This window comes from Crocuta crocuta, unplaced genomic scaffold, assembly GCF_008692635.1.
Source record: "Crocuta crocuta isolate KB4526 unplaced genomic scaffold, BGI_CrCroc_1.0 scaffold130, whole genome shotgun sequence".
Lineage (NCBI taxonomy): Eukaryota > Metazoa > Chordata > Mammalia > Carnivora > Hyaenidae > Crocuta > Crocuta crocuta.
In genome coordinates this window covers 7,366,961-7,389,073 of record NW_027527920.1, presented here as the reverse complement: position 1 = coordinate 7,389,073, position 22,113 = coordinate 7,366,961, and the positions used below count along the sequence as shown (strand labels likewise).

The 22,113-nt window shown below is 54.0% G+C and overlaps 1 protein-coding gene across 1 annotated transcript in view; it reads left to right on the top strand.

Annotated features, from left to right (window-relative positions):
* SMAD6 (SMAD family member 6) overlaps positions 1 to 19,664 on the top strand; it is a 74,893-nt gene extending 55,229 nt beyond the window's left edge. The window contains exon 5 of the mRNA XM_077781166.1: positions 18,693 to 19,664. Within this exon, the coding sequence (XP_077637292.1) occupies positions 18,693 to 19,234 (542 nt within the window). The 3' untranslated portion in view covers positions 19,235 to 19,664. The remainder of the gene's footprint in view (positions 1 to 18,692) is intronic.
* The last annotated feature ends 2,449 nt before the right edge of the window (positions 19,665 to 22,113 follow it).

Genomic DNA, 22,113 nt, shown 5'->3' with positions numbered 1-22,113 from the left:
CAGGCCCCCCCCCCGCCCCCCCCCCCAGCCTCGAATCTCTAGAAACCCTGTACAATGGAAGCGGTTGCGAATGGGTGTGCAGAGACCTTTCTGGAAACGCAGGCTCTGCTCGCAGACTTCCTGTGTCTTACAATGTTATCTTCAGAATAGGAAACTTTGCCCCATTTTTGCAACGCACATCCTTTGCCTGAGAGTCTGTGGTGGTGCCGGCCAGCCGGGGCGGGTCACTTCTCAGGCAGAGGCGGGGGGTTGCTCCGACAGCAAAGCGAGGAAGGACTGTCCCTGTTACCCACAAGAACAAACAAACAGACCCCTTTGCAAAAATAATTCGTGCTGGCCGCCCTCATCAGGGTATTTGTTCCTTGAGCCTGATGGTGTTGAGGACTGAGTCTTTCCTCAGAGACAGGGAGCCCTCACTGTGAGGCCCGGCCCTGCTGCCTCACCTCTAGCAAGTGATTCCTGCTCTCTGAGTCCCAGTTTCCCCATCTGTAAAGGGAAGGGTTTGAGCTCAGTGGTCTAGGGCCCTCACATTTAGCCGTAAGAAGTTTTTGATTTCCCCTAACTTCCTCCAAGTCACTCTTTGAAATAAGCATGATGTTGCTGTTAGAACGTACGTTCCCCAGCACTCTGTAATTTTCAGAGTTTCTACCAATCCAAGAGTGGCATCCCCCCTCATCAACTCCCAGACATTCACGGGACCCATTCGGGTGTGGTGGGCGGCTTCCCCACGCGAGAGGGCCCATTTTGAATGGGGAGCAGGGACCCGACCCTCAGAACTCACAGTGGGCGGGGCTTTGCACAGGCTTGCAGTTAGTTACAGGCCCAGGCTGGTGCTCACCTCCTGTAGGCCCACTGCAAAGAATGTTTATGCTGTTTCTTTTACTCCCCTCAGACTGGAAGTCTTAGGGAGGGCTATTTTGGTTTGAGGGGAAAAAAAAATATGTGTGTTGAGCCCACTAAATAACTTGGAGCTGACCAGAAGGAATGATGTTTACAAAAACAAGAGTCTCTCTGATTTCCTTTGACATCTCCGTCATTTTCTACCCACCTCGGCCTCCAGCACTTGCCTCGCCACAGAGGCAATGACTCTTCCAGGGGGCCCGTGTCCTTGCACCCTTGTACACAGTAGGCGTCCAGTGAGCACCGGGGAGAAACCCAGCCTCTTCAGCGAGGGCGCTGCTTGCATCTCCGTGGCCCTTCTGCTGGCCGGACCCCAAACCCACAATGAGTGGTTCCTGAAAACATATGACCCACTCTTTCCCCTCAGGGAATTTGCTTTCAGGGTTTCAGGGTGGAGCTCCACATGTTTGGGGGGGTGGCTGGGCAGGGCAGCTCCGGTGTCTGGGAGCAGTCGGGAGGGGGCGCGATGGTAAGGGAAGAGGTGCTCAGGCTGGCGGGAGTGAGCTGCTAGGATATAGTTCTTGGTGAGTCTTTGGAAGTAAGTGGGTCCGCCCACCAGTTGGATGGTGAAGGCCAAGAGGAGGGCAAGGGTTGGACCGAGTCACGCTCAGATTCCCGGTGTATGGACAGAGATCCTTCTGAACAAACTGTGGGTCAGTTACAGAGCCCACGGCGTCTGCGGCAGACTGTCCGTCTGGTGGCAGGGTGTTTTTGTGGGTCTTCACTGAGAGCAATTTTTGAAGCCCAAGAGGGAGACGTGGGAGAGTTGGGGCAGCAGAGAGAAAGAATCCACCGGCATGCCTGGCTTCCCTGCCTGAAGGGACACAGCAGAGAGGCCTTGGGAGCCCCTCTGAGCCTGGTTCCATCACCCAGTGGCTGCTATCAAGGTCTTAGTGATCCAGAAGGTGTCTGAAATGCTTACCAGCCAGTAGCAGCAGGCCCCATGTGGGCGGTGGTTTCAGGGTGGGGGTCTGCTGGGCCCCTGCAAAACTAGGAGCCCAAAGCTGGAGGGAGAAGAAAAATCTTCTGGCCTAGAGGCTGGGCCTGACTCCCTGCCCAGGGTCAGTGCCACTCGGAGGGGCTCCACATTCCTCAGGGGTCCTTAGGCTGGCGGGCTGCAGGGTAGCGCCAGGACAGAGGCACCCCAGGGAGACTGGCGGCTCTGGGTCTCCCTGGCACGGCTCTCGCCCCCACGTGCCCGGAGACACAGGCGGTTGCTCCTGACTCGGTGGCCTTGGGGACCCGCCCGGCCGGAACCTGCCATTCCCCCGTCAGTGCCGCCTCCCCGACTTGGCAGGGCCGTCTGCTTGAGCTGGAGCAGCCCTCGGTATTTCCAGCTTGGCCCACTGCCCGCCTCTCTGGGGCCTCGCAGTCTGGCCCTCGCGGGCCAGGACCAACACACCCTCTCAGCTTGACGGCTCCCCAACCTCGCCCAGGGCCTCTTCCTGCCACCCCACGCTCCCTGTGCTTATCTGCAGCCCCCTCCACCTTGCCTGCTCCCCAGAAAGCAGTATTGATGCCCCGGAGTTGAAAATGCAGCTGCCTCCCAGGGAGAGAAACCATGGAGCCTGGCTTATTTGTAAGCCACCAAGGAGGCCACGACCAACACCAACGGCCTCGGTTCACCTACTGCAGTTGATGCCTGAGGGGTTTCGACACGGGGCAGGGCCCCTCCCCACCTGCTCTCACGTGCACATGCCCCAGTTGGCTGCATCCCCTGGCCCAACGCCCTAGAAACGCTGCTGCTTTAAGATGGGTACGGAGATATCTGGGTGGCAAGTTGGCGTGCCCGAGCCGAGGACCACATTGCTTCCTGGGCGGCTGCTGAAGGACCCTGGGGCGCTGTGGGGGGTTCAGCCGTCCAAGCGGCTTCCTTCCCAGGCACACAGAAAGGGAAAAGTGACAACTCGGGGACTCCTCGCCAGTGCAGGCAGATTGGGCGGTGGCCGACTGGGAAGGCCGCTGTCTAAGAAACCAAGTTTTGTGATTTTCAAATACTGTGATGCTACCCGGATAATGTTTCCTGTTGGAGGTCATTTGGAGATGTGCTTCAGTGAACAGATAGGAGCGATTTGTAATTGGTATGCTGGTTGTTTATATAGTTCTGGTAGGATAAACAGTTCTCCTGAACCTTATTTATATTTTGCATTTGTTTATCAAAACTCTTTTTTTTTTTTTTTAAACTTCAACCCAGCTGCTTTCGGAATTATTACAAACTCTGGATTTATGAGTCTTAATTAATGGTACTTCATTGTATGTGCGCAGTAATTTATCTTGGCAGCATGTGTGCTTTATCCCAAAGCCTCAGTGCTTAGGGTAAGGGAAGCCCAAAGTGTCCCTTCCTCCCCAGAGTGTCAATATTATAGGAAGACTCTGGGGAGGGGGAAAAATCATTTGTCTTATCAGATCAAAAGCAGACATGTTATGCAGTAGATAAAGCATGAGACTTCAGAGGTCTTTCCTAGGCTACACCTGAAAGTGGTGTCCCCAGAGCTTGACTGGCCTGTGGACACTCTGGGTCAAGTTGACAGATTGTAGGGTGTGGATGGGGCTGGTGGAGGAAGGAGAAGAGGAGGAAGACGACCACGGGATACTTGATGGCAGTTTCCGGCAACAACAAATGTTTTCTCCTTTTTTATAATCTGAAATGTGTTCCCTCTACTGTTTTTGTCCTTCACTGGTCTCACGCGCTGATATTTAGCCAGGCAGCACTGGCGTGAGCCTTTCAGCATTACTTCTAACTAGGAATTAAAGATCCTACTTGGGGGGAACCTGGGTGGCTCGGCCGATTAAGTGTCTGCCTCTCAATTTCGGCTCAGGTCACCATCTCAACGGTTGGGGAGTTTGAGCCCTGCACAGGCCTCTGCCCTATCAGCGAGGAGGCTGCTTGGGATTCTCTCTCTCCTTTTCTCGGTCTTCTCTCTCTCTCTTTCTCTCAAAAACAAATAAATAAACATTTAAAAAACTATGCTACTTGGCCCAAGGATGCAGCACTGATACTAGGAGACTGTGCTCTGATCTCACAAGTGGACCCTACTGTCACAGGGCTGTCCCTTCACACCCTCTTCGTCACCGTGTCTGCAGGCGCCTGAATGGCTTTAGTAAACCTGAGCTCACCTGCGTCCTGCCTGTCATTTGCCCTCATCCAGTGATGATAAAGCAGGATGGGATTAGAGGCGGCACCTTGCCCAGCCCGGCCTCGGATGACCCCTCAGCTTCAAGTCTTGATGTCTCCCTTTCTGGCTCGTGAGAATTTTCAGGGGAGGGCTCACCAGTTACCCCTTTCTGCACCCAGACAGTAGCCTTGCATGTCGGGGGAACGCCTCCCCATTGCGCAGACGAGAAACCGAGGCATGGCGTGGCTTTATGGTGGGGCTGGAGCTGGAAAAGGAGACTCACTCCTGTGTGTTTGGGTTTTCTCCTGGTATTTGTAACTCTGGTTTTAAGCGTCCTATCTTGGCCACAAGATAGGGCTGGGATGTTGTGCGACGCGTGATAGAACTAAAAAGGCCTGGCCTGCGAGCTCCCCTACCGACCGAGGAGGAAGTGGTTAGGTGGCCAGGAATGCAACCTGCGCCTCCCAGATTAATTAATAATTGAGAGCTGGCCCCCAGCCAGGCGGAGCTGCAGAGATACAGTGAACAAAGAGTGGTTAACTGCAGTGGGGGAAGGAAAAGTTTGACTTTGCCTGTGGCTAAAAGGGAAATTCACAATGGCCGTGATTTATGGGCTGAATTACTTGGGATCCTCCTTAGTGGGCCCAACTTGGGCATGTGCTCCAGGAATGCAGACGCTGGCGGCCTGGAGGGCCATTTGTGCCCACTGGGAGTGGAGAGGACGGTGGGGGGAATGGGGGTGCAGCGTGGCCGGCGCCAGTCCTGGTGGAGGAGATATGAGATAGGAGTCACACCCGTGGGAGATGGCAGGGAGGGGGACCGCATCGACCTCCTGGTGGAGCGGGGTCTAGGCTAGGAGTCAAGTGCCCACTGGGACACGCTTTTTGAGGAGGAATGGAAGGAACAGTGGGTGTGGACTCTGGCTGCCCTGGGTTCAAATTCACACCAGTTGGCTGTGTGACCCTGGGCAGGGGGTTTAAACTTCCCTGAGCCTCTATTTCCTCCTCTGTAAGATTATACCTGGGATTGTTCTCAGGGTTAAATGAGATGCTGTGTGTTAGACTGCAGGTGCTTAGCAGCAGCTGGACCCCCACCCTGGGATGACTGGGGGGAGGCCTCAGGAACAGCCCAGCAATGGCAAAGGGTGCCGGCAGCAACTGTAAACAGAGTCATCACTTAGCAAATCTCTGCCACTGTTTGCTAGGCCACACATACACTAGGTGTGTGCTGCTTACTAGAGAGACATCATTGTTCAGCCTCCTTCCCCAGGAGCCCCTTCGTGGCTGCCCATGATTCAGGAAAGGCACTCCTTTCTCCCACTACCACTCAGACCCCCTGGGTCTGCAAACAGCCCTCCGGAGTGGGCATTGCCATCAGTCGGGTCCAGCCCAGATGTCTCCCTGGGCTTCTTGTCTATTCTAGAAGAAATCAAGTGTTATGCACTCGATCCTGGAAAACAAGCCATGTGTCCCTCTTAGCCGAAAAGCCAGCTGTGGGAGACCAAGTAGAATCACAGCTGACAGTTCTGCCCCTCGCTCTCGTGTTATTGATGAGTTACTGACTGGAATCCCACAGGGGGTGCCCATGTGTATTCAGACACAGGCTGAGGAGTTATTTTAAGAAACACACAACTGTTACTGAGGTGATGTCTCACCTTCCCAAAGTGCCTGGTGGGGGGCAGTGACAGTAGAAGACACAGACAAGCCCTGATCCTCCATCCTTGTTAACCCTTGAGGACTACAGGACAGTCACCCCACCTCTCTGAGCTTCAGATTCCATAGCCTAAAATGGGTCACTTACGAACGAATGGGCTTGGAGAATGGAAAGCCCTCCACAGTTTAAAACAGCATCCCTCCATCCCCCACTGATTGGGGGGGATAGAGCCACCTTCTTGACTCGGGCTGTAGGGACTGGGGAACCAAGCTTGGCCTCCTTCTGCTGCAGACAACAGTGTTGGACTTGGCATTGAAGCATGGGGCTGGGTCTTGTGGGACTGTGTCCACCTGCTAGCCTGATGGGACGGACAGACCGACTGGCTCCCTCCCTTGCACCTCCTGCCCCAGATCAAACAAGCCAGCCCTTTACAGGCAGCTTGGAGTTTGGGCAGGGACGCACCGGCAGCTTCAGCTGCTTTAAGCTGCACACAGTAGCCCAGCCACAAACAGGAGACCTGGTCACAAGGGTGAGCTTTTGCCAAGCCGGTGGGTCATTTTGCAACATTTTTGCAGGGAACATTTAAATCTCATGTTACTGCGTTCTTTACAGCAAATATTAGTATTTAATTGTGGCTTAATGATCTCTCCAGTCAATATTAGCCTTTTGCCTATTACAAAGCACTCCTGTTTGTTCTAGAAATATACAAGAATGATTCAGGCAGCCCTCATATTAAGAAAACCCGGTAGGCAGGATTTTGCATTCACTCAAGAGGCGTGGCTTACGCACTTTGTGTTATAAAAGGGTATCTTAAAGAAACGGATTTAACACGAGGATTATTTTTGAATTGAATGCCCCTGCCCCTGGTGCTTTAATTTCGGGGTGTTTATCCTAAACAAATGAGGCAGGTGTGTTTGACCTGCAAAGGTCACACGATCCTGTCTTGTTGGTAAACATGCACAGGCTGGTGTTAGACCAGGCTTATTTTTGAGAGCTCTGCAAATAAGAAATCCAGCCTCCCACCCTGTTCTTTGGCTCTTCCATTCAGAGCCATGCCCTCTGTTCCCTTCACCCTCATAGACTTAGCAAGCCAGAGAGGCTGAATCCACCCCCACTGCCAGACAGATGACTCTAAAGCTGTAGGAGATTTTTTTTTTTTTTTAGCCGCTGAAACAAGGCTTGCCCATCGTGAGCTCATCTGGGATTCCGTTGGTCAGACTGCATCATGAGGCTCAGCAGGTGGGAGCAATGCCTCTGCCTCCCTGCCTCGGCGTCCTGGCCTCTGAGCATCAGTGTTACCACCTGTTAAATGGAAATGATACTGCTGCTTACTCATTTCAAACCCAGGGAGAACCCATAGATTTCCCAGCTGCCCTCCCAGCTCTCAGACGTTAAATCCACTGGGTGCCCCACTGTTGAGAGCTCCCCGTCAGAGTCACAGTGCCAGGTCCCAGGGGAGAAGGGGTCCCCGGGGAGCCTGCACGGAGGTGCACAGGGTGCAGACACGTGCCCTCTTGACAGGATCAAATAGAATGTGGTCATACCCAGGGACTGAGGAAGGCTTTCCAAAGGAGGTGACACCGGGGTCTTGATGGCTGAGCAGGAGTCTGACCAATGGCCGGAATGAGGGGAGGAAAATGTTGTTGGGCCCTTCACTCACTCCCTTTGAGCGAGGTACTCTGCAAGGAGAAACCAGCACTCCGCAGGGCCACCTTCTTGGTATGTGACGTGTGCCTCACTCAGGACCTGTGTTCAGAAGGGGCCTCTGCTCATCTTAATGCTCTGCCTTCACCACTGAAATCCTGACTGTTTTGTGAACAAGGAATCCTGCGTTTTCATTTGGTGTTGAGCCCCTGAAGTAGGTAGCTGGTCCTGGCACTCAGAGATAGAGACACCCTGGTGGAGCTGTTTGGATTTGCAGCAGTTCACCTCCTCAAGGCCTGTGGTGTCAGGAGCCTGCCAGATCAGGTGGGAGTAGGCTGGACAAAAGACACTCGGAGTGGGATGTTCGAGGGACAGGGAGCTAGGGGACCTCAGTGGCAGGAGATGGTGAGGCCAGGGATTCGAGGGGTGAGGCTGTGGGGACCTCACCTGATGATTCCTTGAGATGTTTCCATCCCAGGATGGGTTCCTGCCCCTGAGCTGAGACAGGCTGATTGAGGGCAGTTTTGAAGTACTTTTGCTTTTATGGATTTACACTAGGTCCAAGTAGAAGTCTGGGGCAGGAGGTTTGCCAGTAAAACTCCAGTTGTCTTTGGGAAATAAAAGTAGAGGTGACCCCACTTGTCTCAGCTCTGGGAGCCTGCAGGGCAGGAATGTGCCCAGAGATGGACTTCCCTGAAGCACACTGCCATCTGCCACAGGCCCTCATCCCTGCCCCAATGCCACATGCCCATGCTGTCCCCATCTGAACCCCCAGCAGGCCAATGCTATTCTCTGTGGTCCCGGATTCAACAGGGAAGTCGAAGTTGGGTTGAATCAGCGAATGATGGCACCTTAAGATAAAAATGCGGACTCAGCTGACCAAGAACCCCTAAGGCCGGGAGGGGCCTGCCTTGTGTGTGAATTCAGGCATTTGGCCATCAGCAGTACCCACCTGCAGGCGGGGAGGATTTGGGGGCACCTTCCCTTCTCAAAACTGCCACCTCTTTCCTGGGGACCGAGGTGCCCAGCTTTATGATCTTGCATATGTGGTGTTATTTTAGAATCTCTCCAGGGGCACCATGAAGAGCAAGGCTTTCCCACCCCAGTAGGTCTCTGGGTAAGAAAACAAACAAACATAATTCCGAGTCTGACTCTGTGATAAGACAAAAGGGGACTCGGAATGGGAGCAAAGTTCAGAGGCTTTTGTTGCAGAAACTGGTTCCTTCTCGAAAACATGGGCTGATTCTATAAGCCGCTTATCGCAGTCTCTCCCCGGCGGGACACTTGTCTGCAAAATTCTCCCACCCGAGCTCGGTCCCTGCCCTGCTCCCCTGAGGTCTTCGCCTCTGGCTTGAGTGGTCTGAGTTCCCGTACGAGGGCCAGGCCGGTCTGGGCGAGTGCACCGGAGTTTCTGGTGCAGAGCCCGGTCCCCCAGTCTGATGGCAGCCTTGGGGTGCCTGTCAGAGCCCAGAGCTGCCACAGAGTGTCAGAAGAGCACTGAGGCCCAGGGAGAAAAGCTAGTGCTCCCCGAGTGCAGGGAGCCTGCGACAGTCTTGCCGGGGCAGCGGGGCGAGGCGGATGCTGTGGGCAGCAGGGCCCTGGATGTCCTCCCCTGGTGGGTCTTCCTGCCCCCCTTGGGGCCATAGGTCCTGGGGAGACCTGAGGGGATGCCGAGAAGGCCTGGGTATTAGGGCCGGGTGGCAGCTTGCTTTCTGTCAGGGGGGCTCACGGCGCTGACTTGGCAGGACTTGTTTGAATGCTGCACAAGATGAAAGGAGTGGAAACCTTACGTACCGCAGCCCAGGCTACCACTCTGTTCCGCTGGAGACGCGGGGCCAGGTGGACCAGGGTCAGGGCGCCTTCCTGTAGGGCCCGCAGGCCTTTCCCTAGGGAAGGCGGGTTGCGGCCATGGCCACAGACTATCCTTACACCCCCAGCCCTCCTCAACCCTTTCAGGCGGGTGCTCTGAGGACCACCCCAAAGCGCAGAGGGAGCAGGCGAGGCAGCACAAAGGGCCCACAGAGAGTGTCAGGCCAGCCGGTCAGGATTCCTACGCTGCAGTGCTGTGTGGCCTTTCCACCTTGGGAGCTGTCCTCTGAGAAGGGGGAGGATTCCATCTCCTGGACTTGGGGGTTTCTACAGACAGAATGGGTGCAGAGCCCGGGGCGCCCAGCCCCTCCTGACACCTCCAGGGACCCAGCCAGGGACCCAGCCAGGGTTAGCAGCCCTTTTCCAAGACCATTCCTGACTGCAGCATCTAGAAAATGCTCATGGGGCGTGGGGGGGAGGGAGTGGGGGGCGCCTGGGTGGCTCAGTCAGTTAAGCGGTGGGCTCAGGTCATGAGCTCACCATTCCTGGAGTTCCAACTCCACGTCGGGCTCTGTGCTGACAGCTCAGAGCCTGGAGCCTGCTTCAGATCCTGTGTCTCCCTCTCTCTCTGCCCCTCCCCTGCTCACACTCTGTCTCTCTCTCTCTTTCTCAAAAACAAACATTTTTAAAAAGTTGAAAAAAAAAAAAAAAAGGAAATGCTCACTGGCTTTTGGAGGGATGGTGTGGGAGAAACTATCCTTGAAAACCAAGAAAGTATATGTGTCTGCGGGGCTGTGTCAGGGGCCATCAGTAGTTAGGGTAAGGCCTGCTCTCTGAAAACCCCACTGTCCTCCTGGTAATGGTAAGGTGGGCAGCATGCGGTGGGGAGGTGGCCCCCACACTGCACATCTGAGGACCCCTTTTAACGTCTAGTCTTTATAGAGCTTTCCTGCGCCAGCGTGGAGTAGACTGGGCTGGGCTGTGGTAGCTCAGTGCCTGTGCCATCACCCTGCAGACCTGCTCCCCTTTCTCTAAGCCTAGACAATAGTGAGTTCAAATCCCAGCCTTGCCACTTCCTAGATCAGGGCTGTGGACACGTTAGCCTGACCTCCGGACCTCGGTTCCTTCATCTTAAAATGGGAATGACAGGATTGACAGTATGTCAAAATAGTACATTTAAAGTGTTTCATATTTGGCCTGACACTTGGTAAAGGTTCGTTAAATGTTGGCTGGTATATTATTATTACTAATTACTATTATTGGCTGGCTTATTATAATTACTACTACTACTACTACTATTTCTCCTTGATTCTCAACTCCATTGGTATATCTTATCTTTGTAGATATTATTACCTAATGTGAATACCTTTGTGAACTATATAGCTGACTCAATCGATTAAATAATTTCTGCAAGTGATATAGAGGGGATAAGGATGTACGGTGGTAATAATATTACTAGAAATAATAATAGCTATTTACGGAGTGCTTATTTTTACTTCGTTTTATTTATTTATTTTTAATGTTTAATTAGTTTTGAGAGAGAGAGGGAGACAGAGTTGCGAGTGGGGGAGGGGCAGAGAGAGAGAGAGACACACACACAGAATCCGAAGCAGGCTCCAAGCTTCCAGCTGTCAGGACAGAATCCGACACGGGGCTCGAACCCACGGACCGTGAGGTCATGACCTGAGCCGAAGTCAGACACTTAACCAAGTGAGCCCCCCAGGCACCTCTGGAGTGCTTACTTTGAACCAGGCATTATTTGATGCCCTTGAAATGAACCTCAACAGCCTCGTGAAGTAAGCAATGATTGCATCCTCATTTTACAGCTTAGGACACTGAGGTCCAGGGAGGTAAAGCCACTTGCCCAGGATTTCACAGCTGATGAGTGGCAGGGCTGATCGTCACAAGCAGGAAGCTGTGCTCCTGAGCCCACGTTCTTAACGCAGCCCTGTGCAGGAGACCCGATGGGCCCTCGCTGTATGGCTAGTTTCCACCATGACCTGGCGCAGTCACTTTTCTTCTTTGGGACTCAGTTTTTCCATCTGCAGAATGGTGAATTTTGGCCCCATGGACTGTGTGTTTCGTGGCCTCCCTCTCTCCCTGCTGTCACTCCCCCTTGGCACGGCCGTCTCTTCCCTGTCTTGGGGTAAAAATCCGAGAGCCAGTGGAGCAGCTGGCTGGCCTCATGTCTGAAGCTGGTGGTAAGCATGGCCCTCGGCCCCAGAGACCAGCCGCTGAAAGAGCCCCTGAGGTGGACCCTGTGCAGGCGGCCACGGTGGCCAGACCGCCCGTGATGTAATGACCGATTAGGAACTTCCTCTTGGAAGCCTGGCTTCCTCTAGGAGCCAAAGGTGCTGGAGCTGAGGTGGGGGGTGGGGAGGGGCGAGTGGGAGTGAATAAGAGGAAACTCCTGTCAGCTGGGCCCTGCTTTTGGAAAGAGTTCAGCAGAGAGGCTCGTTCTAAGCTGTTGACCATTAACATGGCCCCGTGCACATTCCTTCTCTGCTTTTACTGCCAGAGCCCAGTGGATAAAGGACGGGTCTCCCCCCTCCCTAACAAAGGAAGGAAAAAAAAAGAGCCTCTAATTAATGCTGCATCTCTGCAAAACCCAAAGCCATTTCTGCAGCTTAAAATGACAAAGGAAGGTTAAGTGGAAACTCCTTTTCCCCCCTTAAGTTTGATAACAAAAACTACTTATCTAATGGGCAAACAAGGCTTTTAAAGGGGTGTTAGGTTAACCAGATGCAGGGCCACGTAATTACTCCCAGGCCTGGGAGCCGCAGATGAAAAAGCTGCCCGTTGGACGGGAACTTGAAGCCACAGGCATGGCATGGGACAGAAGAAAGGAGCTTTCCAGGAGCGCAGGAGGCCCCACTGTGGCCCGTGGAGAGGGGAATGGAAAAACCAGCCTCTGGGATTCTTCTCTGGCTCTGCCACCAGCTTACTGGGTGACCGTGGGCACATGGCTTCACCTCTCTGGGCTTCGGGAGTCTCCCTTCCTGGCTCTCAGTGGGGTCTGGGTCTGTCTGCCCTTGCTTTGTGCTCACTGGAGGGGTGGCTGGGGCGGTCCTGTCCATCCAGCCCTGGGAGAGGCAGCCAGGCTGCTGTGGTCCCAAGGGGGTGTGAGGCAGTAACAGCGGCTTTGAACATGGAGGAGAATGGGCGGCCCGGCCAAGCCTCTGGAGACCGGGAGGACTCGGGGCCCAGCCTGCAAATGCTCTGGGCCTTCCCATTTAGCTCTCTTCCAGTCTAAGGGACCAGAGACTTGAATCTGGGCACATCTCTGGTTCCCTTCACAGGATGGTCAGATCCAAGGCAATTTGGCCAAAGGAAAGGGGGGGATCACGAGGAAAACAAGCTGCACTGCGTGTGCTCAGGCTCTTGGAGCACGCAGCCCACGGGGGAGCACACAGGAACGCTCCTGCCCTGTGTTTTGACAGAATACTGCTGATTCGAAGAAGCTAAAGGCTTTTCTTAGGATTGCAATTCTTGCCGCCTCCCCCAGGCTGCACTCGGCCCCTCTGGTGCCCCAGCACCCCCACAAAATTACATGTTGGGCTCACAGCACACTCACGGGGCAGAGAGGCCAAGGAGAAGGAATGCCAACCATCGGAGGGGCTGGCTTCGGGGCAGGGGAGAGGGCCTGTGGCCGGCCCGTCTCCTCCTGCCCACCACAGGCGTCCACCACCCTCTGGTGGCAGGAATGTAGGCACCGCCAAGGCTGGGCCGCCCCTGCCCAGTCTGGAAATACAGGGGCTGTCCCCTGGGCCACCACAGAGCCCTGCTGAGGCCCCTCTATGACAGCCACAGGGAGCTGGCCGAGCGGCGCATTTCCATTCCCTGCCTTTTCTTTCAAAGCATCATACCTACCACGAAATGCACAGCCCTTCAGGGTACAAGCGATGAGTTTTGACAGTGAGTACACCCAAGTTCCCATTGGACTGATGGAGACATGAAACATTTCCGTCATCCCAGAACGTTCCACCACCCCCGTTCCCTGTCCCGGAGGTAATCCCTGTTCTGATTTCTATCACTGGAGGTTAGTTTGGTCTACTCAAGAATGTGATATAAATAGAGGCAAACAGCAGATCTTCTGTGTCTGGCTTCTCTCGCTTAGCATAGTGCACTTGAGATCCATCCACCGTGTTCTATATTTCAATAGTCGGTTCCTTTTGATTGGTGAGTCGTGTTCCATTGTCTGGATGTAACTTACTATTGTGTGTCCATTATGTTAGTCTGTTTGGGCTGCTGTAACAGAAATCCCACAGCCTGGGTGGCTTGAACAACACACATATGTTTCTTTTTTTTTTTTTTTTAATAGTTTTTATTTTTGAGACAGAGAGAGACAGAGCATGAGCGGGGGAGGGGCAGAGAGAGAGGGAGAGACAGAATCTGAAACAGGCTCCAGGCTCCGAGCTGTCAGCACAGAGCCCAACACAGGGCTCGAACCCATGTACCACTAGATCATTACCTAAGCTGAAGTCAGATGCCTAACCGACTGAACCACCCAGACACCCCGACACATGAGTGTTTCTTACGGGTCCTGAGGCTGGGGAGTCCAAGATCAAGGTGCTGGCAGTTTTGGCGTCCTAGTGAGGGCCCAACACTTTGTTCACAGATGGCCGTACTCTTCGCCGTGTCCTCAGAAGGGCAGAAGAGGTGAGGGAGCTCTCTAGGGTCTCTTTTGTAGGGGCACTAATCCCATTCACGAGGGCTCTACCCTCATGACCTAATCACCCCCAAAGGCCCCGCCTTCAAACACCATCACACTGGGGGTTAGGATTTCAATACATGAATTTCGGGGGTTCACAAATATTCAGTCCATGACATCCATTCTCCTGTTGATGGACAGTGACCAAGCTATTTGCCAGGTTTGGATGACTGCAAGCAGAATTGCTGTGAACATTTACTAAATTTTCGAACTCATTGTTCAGAGGGGAGGCCTGAGGCCTGGAGAAGGAAGATGAGCCGCCTGATGCCGGCCTGGAGACTGGACCCGTGACACCCCCCCACACACACAGCCTGGGGACACTCTGCCAGGTCTGCCCCAGACAGAGCGCCAGACCATGCCTCTCCTCTCCTCCTCCCCCGAGAGCCCTTCCAGCCGGGACCCAGAGTCTGGCTGGGAACTAGGCCAGGCACCAAGCAGGGGGTAGTAAGCAGGAGTTTCGGTCAGAGCGCGGTCATCTTTGATGTTGTTCACTCGGGTCTGACTCCCTGGTATTTATTTGCAATTAAGGAGCTGGTTCCTAATTGGGTTGATGGCGGGACCACAGCCTTGGAGCCACGAGGAGAAAAAGATCTTCTGCAAAAGACTGTCCCCTTGCACCCTGAGTGGCAGCCCTGCTGAGGATGAGAAGCGTGGCAGTGGAGTGGGGCCCCAGCACTGTGGGAAGGGCAGAGGTTTGGGGGCGCCTGGCTTCTTGCTGGCAGTGAGCACATCAGCTTGTGTCGGTCCCCCTGCATGAGACCTGAATCCGTGTGTGTGTGTGTGTGTGTGTGTGAACAAAGGCATAGCAGCACTCGCTTTTGTTCTAGAGATTCAGTTATTCCTTGCTCCATTCGTCATTCCTACATGTGTGATCACCTTTCTTTACCCTCACATTCTAGGCTAGGAGCTAAACCTTCACACTGGTACAGTGGTCTACACCTTGTGAGGGACACTGCCATCCACTGTCCTTTCGTACCCTGCCATGGTGGTGACCCTGGGTCATGACCCCCCCCCCACCCCTAGGGAGCCCCGGCCTTTGAAGGGTTAGGGCCAGCACTGGGGCCAATAAACGGACAGCTGCTTCTTTCTGCACCCAGTTGATCTGCTGTTGGAGTTCCCAGAAAAATCCAAAGAAGGGCTATATAAATGTGGCACTGGATTATGAATAAGTCCTTTTTACAAGTGGGGAGACTGAGGCCTGGGGACACAGCAGCTTGTCCCTGGTAAGAGACTTAGGTCTGTCTCACTCTCAAACCCTTTGGCTCCTGTGACAAGCATTAGATTAGAATTCTGGTGTCTCAGGTTTGGGTCTCAGGTCTGCTATTTGCTGCTGTGTGTGTGGGGGTGAGTCACCCTGTCCCCCCCTGGGGTGCCATCTTTGGGGCACAAGGACATTCGGTTCAATTAATGGTTCCCACAGGACAGTCTTAGGACTACATTTTCATTGGTCCACAATGAAAGAAATAAGAAAATTACTTATACTCTAATTGTATAAACTTTTACATTTCTGTTTTAGGTCCTATCTATTTTATTAGTATCAAATTATACTTTCTTTTGTGCTACTGGTAATAAATTGTCTTGGGGTTGTTGTTTTTTTTAATTTTTAAGTTTATTTCTTTATTTTGAGAGAGACAGGAACCACGAGTGGGGAAGGGGCAGAAAGAGAGGGAGAGAGAGAACCCAAAGCAGGCACCGCACTGTCAGTACAGAGCCTGATGTGGGGCTTGAACTCATAAAACCATGAGATCATGACCTGAGCCGAAACCAAGAGTCAGACACTTAACCAACTGAGCCACCCAGACGCTCCAGTCTCAGGGTTTTGAGTAAGTCCGCACCTGACAAAAGAATAGGAACCTCGTACTTTCACAGTCCCTCTGTTAAGCAATGTATCCACTTGTGAAAGTCTAGACCAGCCAGGGGCACTGGCCAACAGCAGATACCTGCTCAGGCACAGGGAGTGGCTGCATTGAAGGCTGTAGGTACACTGAAGGATGTAGATCAGAGAGGGCTTCTTGGAGGCAGCAGTCCATCTCCTGGAATTTGGAAAACTTGGCCAGGAGTCCAGGTGTGATGAAGTGTTACTCAGTGTGCACAGAGAGAGAGGCTGCAGGAGGTAAGGGTGCCTCCCAGGCAGTGTCCGTGAGCCAGACAGCTGGGCCAGGCCAGGGCCCAGGGCAGCTCTGTGGGGTTCACCTCCCCAAGCCCAGGATCCCATCCTGTGAGCAGTGCTAGAGCAAGGCTAGGTATTGATGAGGTGGGGGTAAATGATGAGGGGCATTTGGCTTGGCTCAAGTGGGAGGAGCTGAGAAGAGCAGGGTAGGAAATGCCCCCCCACTTTCTTTACTCTCAACTTCCCCCCTCAACACACCACACACACACATTCTCTCTCTCTCTCTCTCTCTCTCTCTCTGACTGCCAAACTGCTCCTTTGCCTTTTACAATGGAGTGGCTAAAACCTGGGGCAGAGCCGCCACTTTACAACTGGGTGGCCTCCTCCTGAGCCTTATCTGTAAAGGNTCTCTCTCTCTCTCTCTCTCTCTCTCTCTCTCTCTCTAACTGCCAAACTGCTCCTTTGCCTTTCACAATGGAGTGGCTACACCCTGGGGCAGAGCCGCCACTTTACAACTGGGTGGCCTCCTCCTGAGCCTTATCTGTAAAGGTGGGGAGAGCAGTAACCCTCACTCAGTGAGGCCTTTCGTTCTTGGGCCGGGGAGTGACTCAGCGGCTAAGCACCTCTAGGACCCAGACTGAGAGCAGTCTGGTTACAAATAGGGAAACTAAGGTTTAGAGGAGGGAAGGGACTTGTTTCGTGCATGGGTTTCAGCCCTGAGTGTGGCCTGGCACTGATGCTGGCTCTGGCACTCACTCGTCTGGGCCTCAGTTTCCTCACCTGTGAAATGGGATGGTACCAGGAGTGAACCAAGGCTGTTGTGAAGAGGGTGCCTAGCTCACACAGGGCATCTGGTGATGTGTGTTGCCCATCCTGTCGCCCGGCACTCCCAGGCACAGAGCCTTTGGTCCCCTCCTCTGTGTCTAGCACACCCTAGGTGCTCTTGTTGGTTGTTAGAAGGCTGGTACTGGGGTTCTGTGGCCAGACTGGGACAGCACTGCTTTCCCAGCCCTGTTCTCTTGGGAACTCCCCAGACCTGTGCCACATGGATGGACGGGGAGACGGTCCGTGGCTTCGAGTGTTCCCAACTGTCCACCTGCTGGGACTGGCCCGGTGCCTGCCCTATGCCACCACAGGCTAGAGCTGCCGGCCAAGGGGTGAATCAGCTGAGGGCAAGGATCAGGGTCTCTTCTGCCCCCACCCCAGGTCCCATCGGCCAGAACCAGGAAGGGCCTGGATGGAGACTATAAGGCAAATATAGTGGCCTGGGGACCCATGTCTGGGACCTTTACACCAGGCGGAGGGTGAGGGGCACGCCCTTGGAGGCTCTGCCCAGCCCAAGGCCTCAGCAGCACTGGCAGCCTACGGGAGGCCCCTTGGGTAGCCAGCTACCTGCTAGGTGGCTAGGCAGGCCTCCCAGCACCCAAGAGATGTGAGGGGCCCCTGCCACCCTGCTGTTCTGGGGCTTCTAGGAGGGGCTAAGCTGAAGGCAGACAGAGCTGGCCCCACCCAGGCTCCTGAATGAAGTTGTTAGCAGTGTTTTCTTCCTTGGTTGGACTTTGATCAATTCTTCTTGGAGAAGCCGGGTCATAAAGTGCCTTGCTGGGTTCCCGTCACATTCTCAGGAGAACTTTCTCCCCTCTGTGCGTGAGCCCCCTGCACGGGCTGTGTGGGGACATGTCACATCCCGGGGCAGTCATGGATGTCCACCTGCTCCTCAGAGCTCTGAGCTCAAAGGAAAGACCAGATGTCAGAAGACTTCAGAACCTGAGAAGCTGGCCGCACACAAGAGCAGTAAAGACGGGGCTGCCCTTCAAGACCGGCCCTGGCCTCTGGGTGGTCCTAAGTCTGGTGTCAGAAAATTGCTCATTCAGACCTGCAGAAATGCCTCAAGCTGCAGGGGAAAGGGATTCCAGCCATCCAGGCCACCCCTTCGCTGTCCATGGGGAAACTGAGGCCCAGGGAGGAGCAGCACACACCTGCAAGAGCTGGTGAACTCTGGAGCGCTGGTGGGGCGACTTTCTTTAATACTTAGAGACCCTCAGCTTCTCTTTCTCACAGAAGGGGCTGCAGTTCTGGTGAAAATCTGCATGTCCTGCCACTTTGAGAGGTGGGGGGTAGGGGTTCCCGGGAGACGAGGCGTCATCCTCAAGGCCAAGGCTAGGAGCATTCTGGGGGCTGGAAGGGATTCTGGGGGCCCGCTCCCTTACGCCATCATGCCTTCCTCTGCCCGAGTCCCCTCCAAGTGGTGAAATGTCCCCTGATGGCTTAACCCCACTCTGTTCAGGTCGTAGGCCTAGACTGGCTGGTCCGGATCCTGGCTGTGCCGCTCACTAGCTCTGTGGCCTTTGGGCAGGCAGCTGGTGTCCTGGATCCTCGTCCGTAAAATGAGAAGGTGGCCTCGTCACGGAGTGATTAGGACCCAGTGAGGTCAGACGTAGAGTCAGAAGTGCAGCACCTGGAACATTATAGGTGCTCATGTTCAGCCATTCCTTTGGGTGTGGGAGGGCTGTCCCTGTCCTGCTGGCTTCAGTTTGGAAAATTCTACAGGGGAGGAGCAGGGTGTGGTTCATGCTTGTGTGCCCTTTGCACCCAGCACACAGTAGGTGCCTTGCCTTCTGTGTAGGCTCCTAACCTTTGTTTACACCCTTTGTGCCTGTGGAGCGCTATTCTGCTGTGAGTGACCTTCCTTGAGGACAAGCTGGCAAACGGTCGGTGGCCGCGTGTCTGTGGAATGCNAGCCCCGCAGACGCCAGCATGTCTCCGGATGCCACCAAGCCCAGCCACTGGTGTAGCGTGGCCTACTGGGAGCACCGGACGCGTGTGGGCCGCCTCTACGCGGTGTACGACCAGGCCGTGAGCATCTTCTACGACCTACCTCAGGGCAGCGGCTTCTGCCTGGGCCAGCTCAACCTGGAGCAGCGCAGCGAGTCGGTGCGGCGCACGCGCAGCAAGATCGGCTTCGGCATCCTGCTCAGCAAGGAGCCCGACGGCGTGTGGGCCTACAACCGCGGCGAGCACCCCATCTTCGTCAACTCGCCCACGCTCGACGCGCCCGGCGGACGCGCCCTCGTGGTGCGCAAGGTGCCGCCCGGCTACTCCATCAAGGTGTTCGACTTCGAGCGCTCGGGCCTGCTGCAGCAGGGGCCCGAGCCGGACGCCGCCGACGGCCCCTACGACCCCAACAGCGTCCGCATCAGCTTCGCCAAGGGCTGGGGGCCGTGCTACTCACGGCAGTTCATCACCTCCTGCCCCTGCTGGCTGGAGGTCCTACTCAACAACCACAGATAGCGGCGGCCACCTGCCCCGCCGCCCAGAGACACAGCCCCCTGACCACCACCACGGACGAGACCCCCCCCAAATATCATCTACCTAGATTTAATATAAAGTTTTATATATTATATGGAAATATATATTATACTTGTAATTATGGAGTCATTTTTACAATGTAATTATTTATGTATGGTGCAATGTGTGTATATGGACAAAACAAGAAAGACGCACTTTGGCTTATAATTCTTTCCAATACAAATATATTTTCTTTCTTTCCTCCTCCCTCCTCCTCTTTATTATTTTATTTTATTTTCTTTTTTAAGAAAATGATACAGCAGAGCTAGGTGGAGAAGCCTGGGGTTGGTGTATGGTTGTTGAAATATTAATGCCCAGACAAAAAGCTAATACCAGTCACTCGTTGATAATAAAGTATTCGCATTATAGCTTTTTTTTTTTTTTTCCCACTTCTTCTTTCTAACAAAGAGGGACATGCAGGGCCTCGGTGGCTTTCTGGCCCATCCAGCGCACTGAAACTTGATTTCAGTGTCTTCCCGGGTAAAGAGTAGAGGGGCTAAATTAATAAGGGAGGAAGGGCATATGTTTACTGTTGAGGCCAGAGAAGGTTCTGTTGTTCCATCCTACCCATGGCTGCATTGTGTCCACAGGATGAGGGTGTTAGGGGGAAAGGAGGGTATAGGGCCATCCATCCTGGATAAACTCTCCCAGTCTGATGGAGGAGGCTCAGGTCCGTGCCTCCCATCTCTGAACTGGGAGATGCACAAGCTAGAAGAAGACACTGATTCTGACCACTGTGGGGGGAAGTAGCCTGGGAAGAAAAGACAGTTAGTGGGCCTTGGGCTCACCTACCGCCTTCAGAAACCCACCTGAGCCCCAGGGTGAAGTTCCTTCTAGGATCTAGACGAGCTACTCTCCCACCCCTCACCAAAGAGCTCAGAGCTAGGCCATCTGGGGTGTATTCATGATCTGTGCAAAGGTAGGTTGTTTCTCTCTGCTCTATAAAAGGGAAGAGTTGAGGTTCGGGATGGACAAGCGACTAGCTCATAACAGATCAGGGTTAGAAGTCACATTTAATTGTAGGACCGGAGCCATATTAAGTCAGTCTTCTCTCTTGAGAAAACTCAAAAAAGAAGGCTTCCTTGGCCAGATAGCTAAGGGGAATGTTACATTGTGTATCTTCTTTCTTGGAGATTTACATTAGCCTATTAAGTGCTCTGAGAAATCATGTGTATTATCTATTGCTGCTTAATAAATTATCCTGAAACGTAGCAGCTTGAAACTAACATTTCTTATCTCTCACAGTTTCTGTGTTTCAGGAATGTAGGAGCAACTCAGCTGGGTGGTTCTGGTTCAGGGTCTCGTGAGGTTGTAGTCAAGCTGTCGGCCAGGGCTGCAGTCATCTGAGACTTGTCTGGAGCAGGACGACCCACTTCCAAGCTCACTCACGTGGCTGTTGGCTGGAGGCCTCAGTTCCTCGCCACTCAGGCCTCTCCACCGGGCTACTCATAATGTGGCTTCCCCCACAGCAAAGGATCCCAATGAGGGAGACCATGAGCGAAGCTGTCCTCCTGTCACCTTATCTTGGAAGTGACCTGCAGTCGCTTCGCCATATTCTACGGATTGCATGAACCGTTCTTGCTAACGACGTGGGAGGGACTGCACGAGAATCTGCATGTCCAGAGGTGGGGATCATGACCACCATAAACCTCTAAGAAATAGACCATTTTACTTTGTTCCCTAAAGTTATTTACTGATGGACTCTTCCCCCACCCCTGCCAATCCTGTCCCTGTAGCAGGGCATACTGGCACCTCTGGCATTGTCGGCTGCTAGACACCCCAGGGCACCCCACCCTAAGTCCTGGCCGTGAAGACTCCCATCGGGGATGCCTGTCTTACTGGGGCATTGGTGTGGGGTCGGTGTGGGGGGCACTTCGGTTCAGGCAGTTAGCAGAGTGCAAGATGGAATCAGGGCGTGTGACGGCTCTGGTCCTCACAGGCAAGCCACAGGCTAGGGGTGGCGCAGGGGACAGGAGCTAAGCGGTGACACCAAGGGAGTGGCAGAAGCCAAGAGGCATCCCTTGCGTGGAACACCTAGGAGGCAGGAGAGGGTAGTCTTCAGACCCTGGTGCGCTGGACCCAGGGTGCCTGCGTTCAAGTTCTGCGTCTGCGGTCACAGGCCACTCCAGAGAGTTGTCCGTGTGTCTTGGTATTACCATAAGGCTGTATAAGGTGGGGCTCAAAACTGTTCCAGCCTGGGAAGTAGGTTTGAATTGGGAGAAATAAGGACATCACCCAGTTTCTGGCCCATCATCAGTGTGTACTAGCTATTGGTAATACAGGGCCGGGGCTGGAGAGGGAGCCTGGGGCCCTCAGATGTCCGGATGAGGAGCTGGGGTGACAGTTGGGTGGCAGGGGAGGGGGCTAGTATCTGGGTGGGCCTGGGAGGTGGTCAGTATGGGCCTTTAGGAAGCTGTTTGTAGGGCCTTCCCAGCAGGAGAAATGAGCTGGCCGCAGGCAGCAACAAGTGGGCTGAGCCCTGTACCCATCCTGGCTTCACAGCGCTTCGTGCTCACCAGTGCCAGGAGCAGGAGGGACAGGGATTAACACTCCCATTTCATAGACGAGAAAACTGAGGCCCAGAGCGGGGAAGTATTTCCCTCAGCCCTGTAACCGTGGGTGTTTGGACATGACCTGGGTTGCCTGCTTCCCACCACAGGGTCTATTCAGTGCAGACCAGCAGGTGACATCCTTTTGCCCTCTTCCAGATTCTCAGGGTCCCCGCTGAGGCGGAGGACATCAATTCTGGAGTTAAGCCACATAGGCCGAGCTTTCTCCAGGTCCCCCCGTCAGCCCAGGTCTTTTCACTCCATGCCGCCACT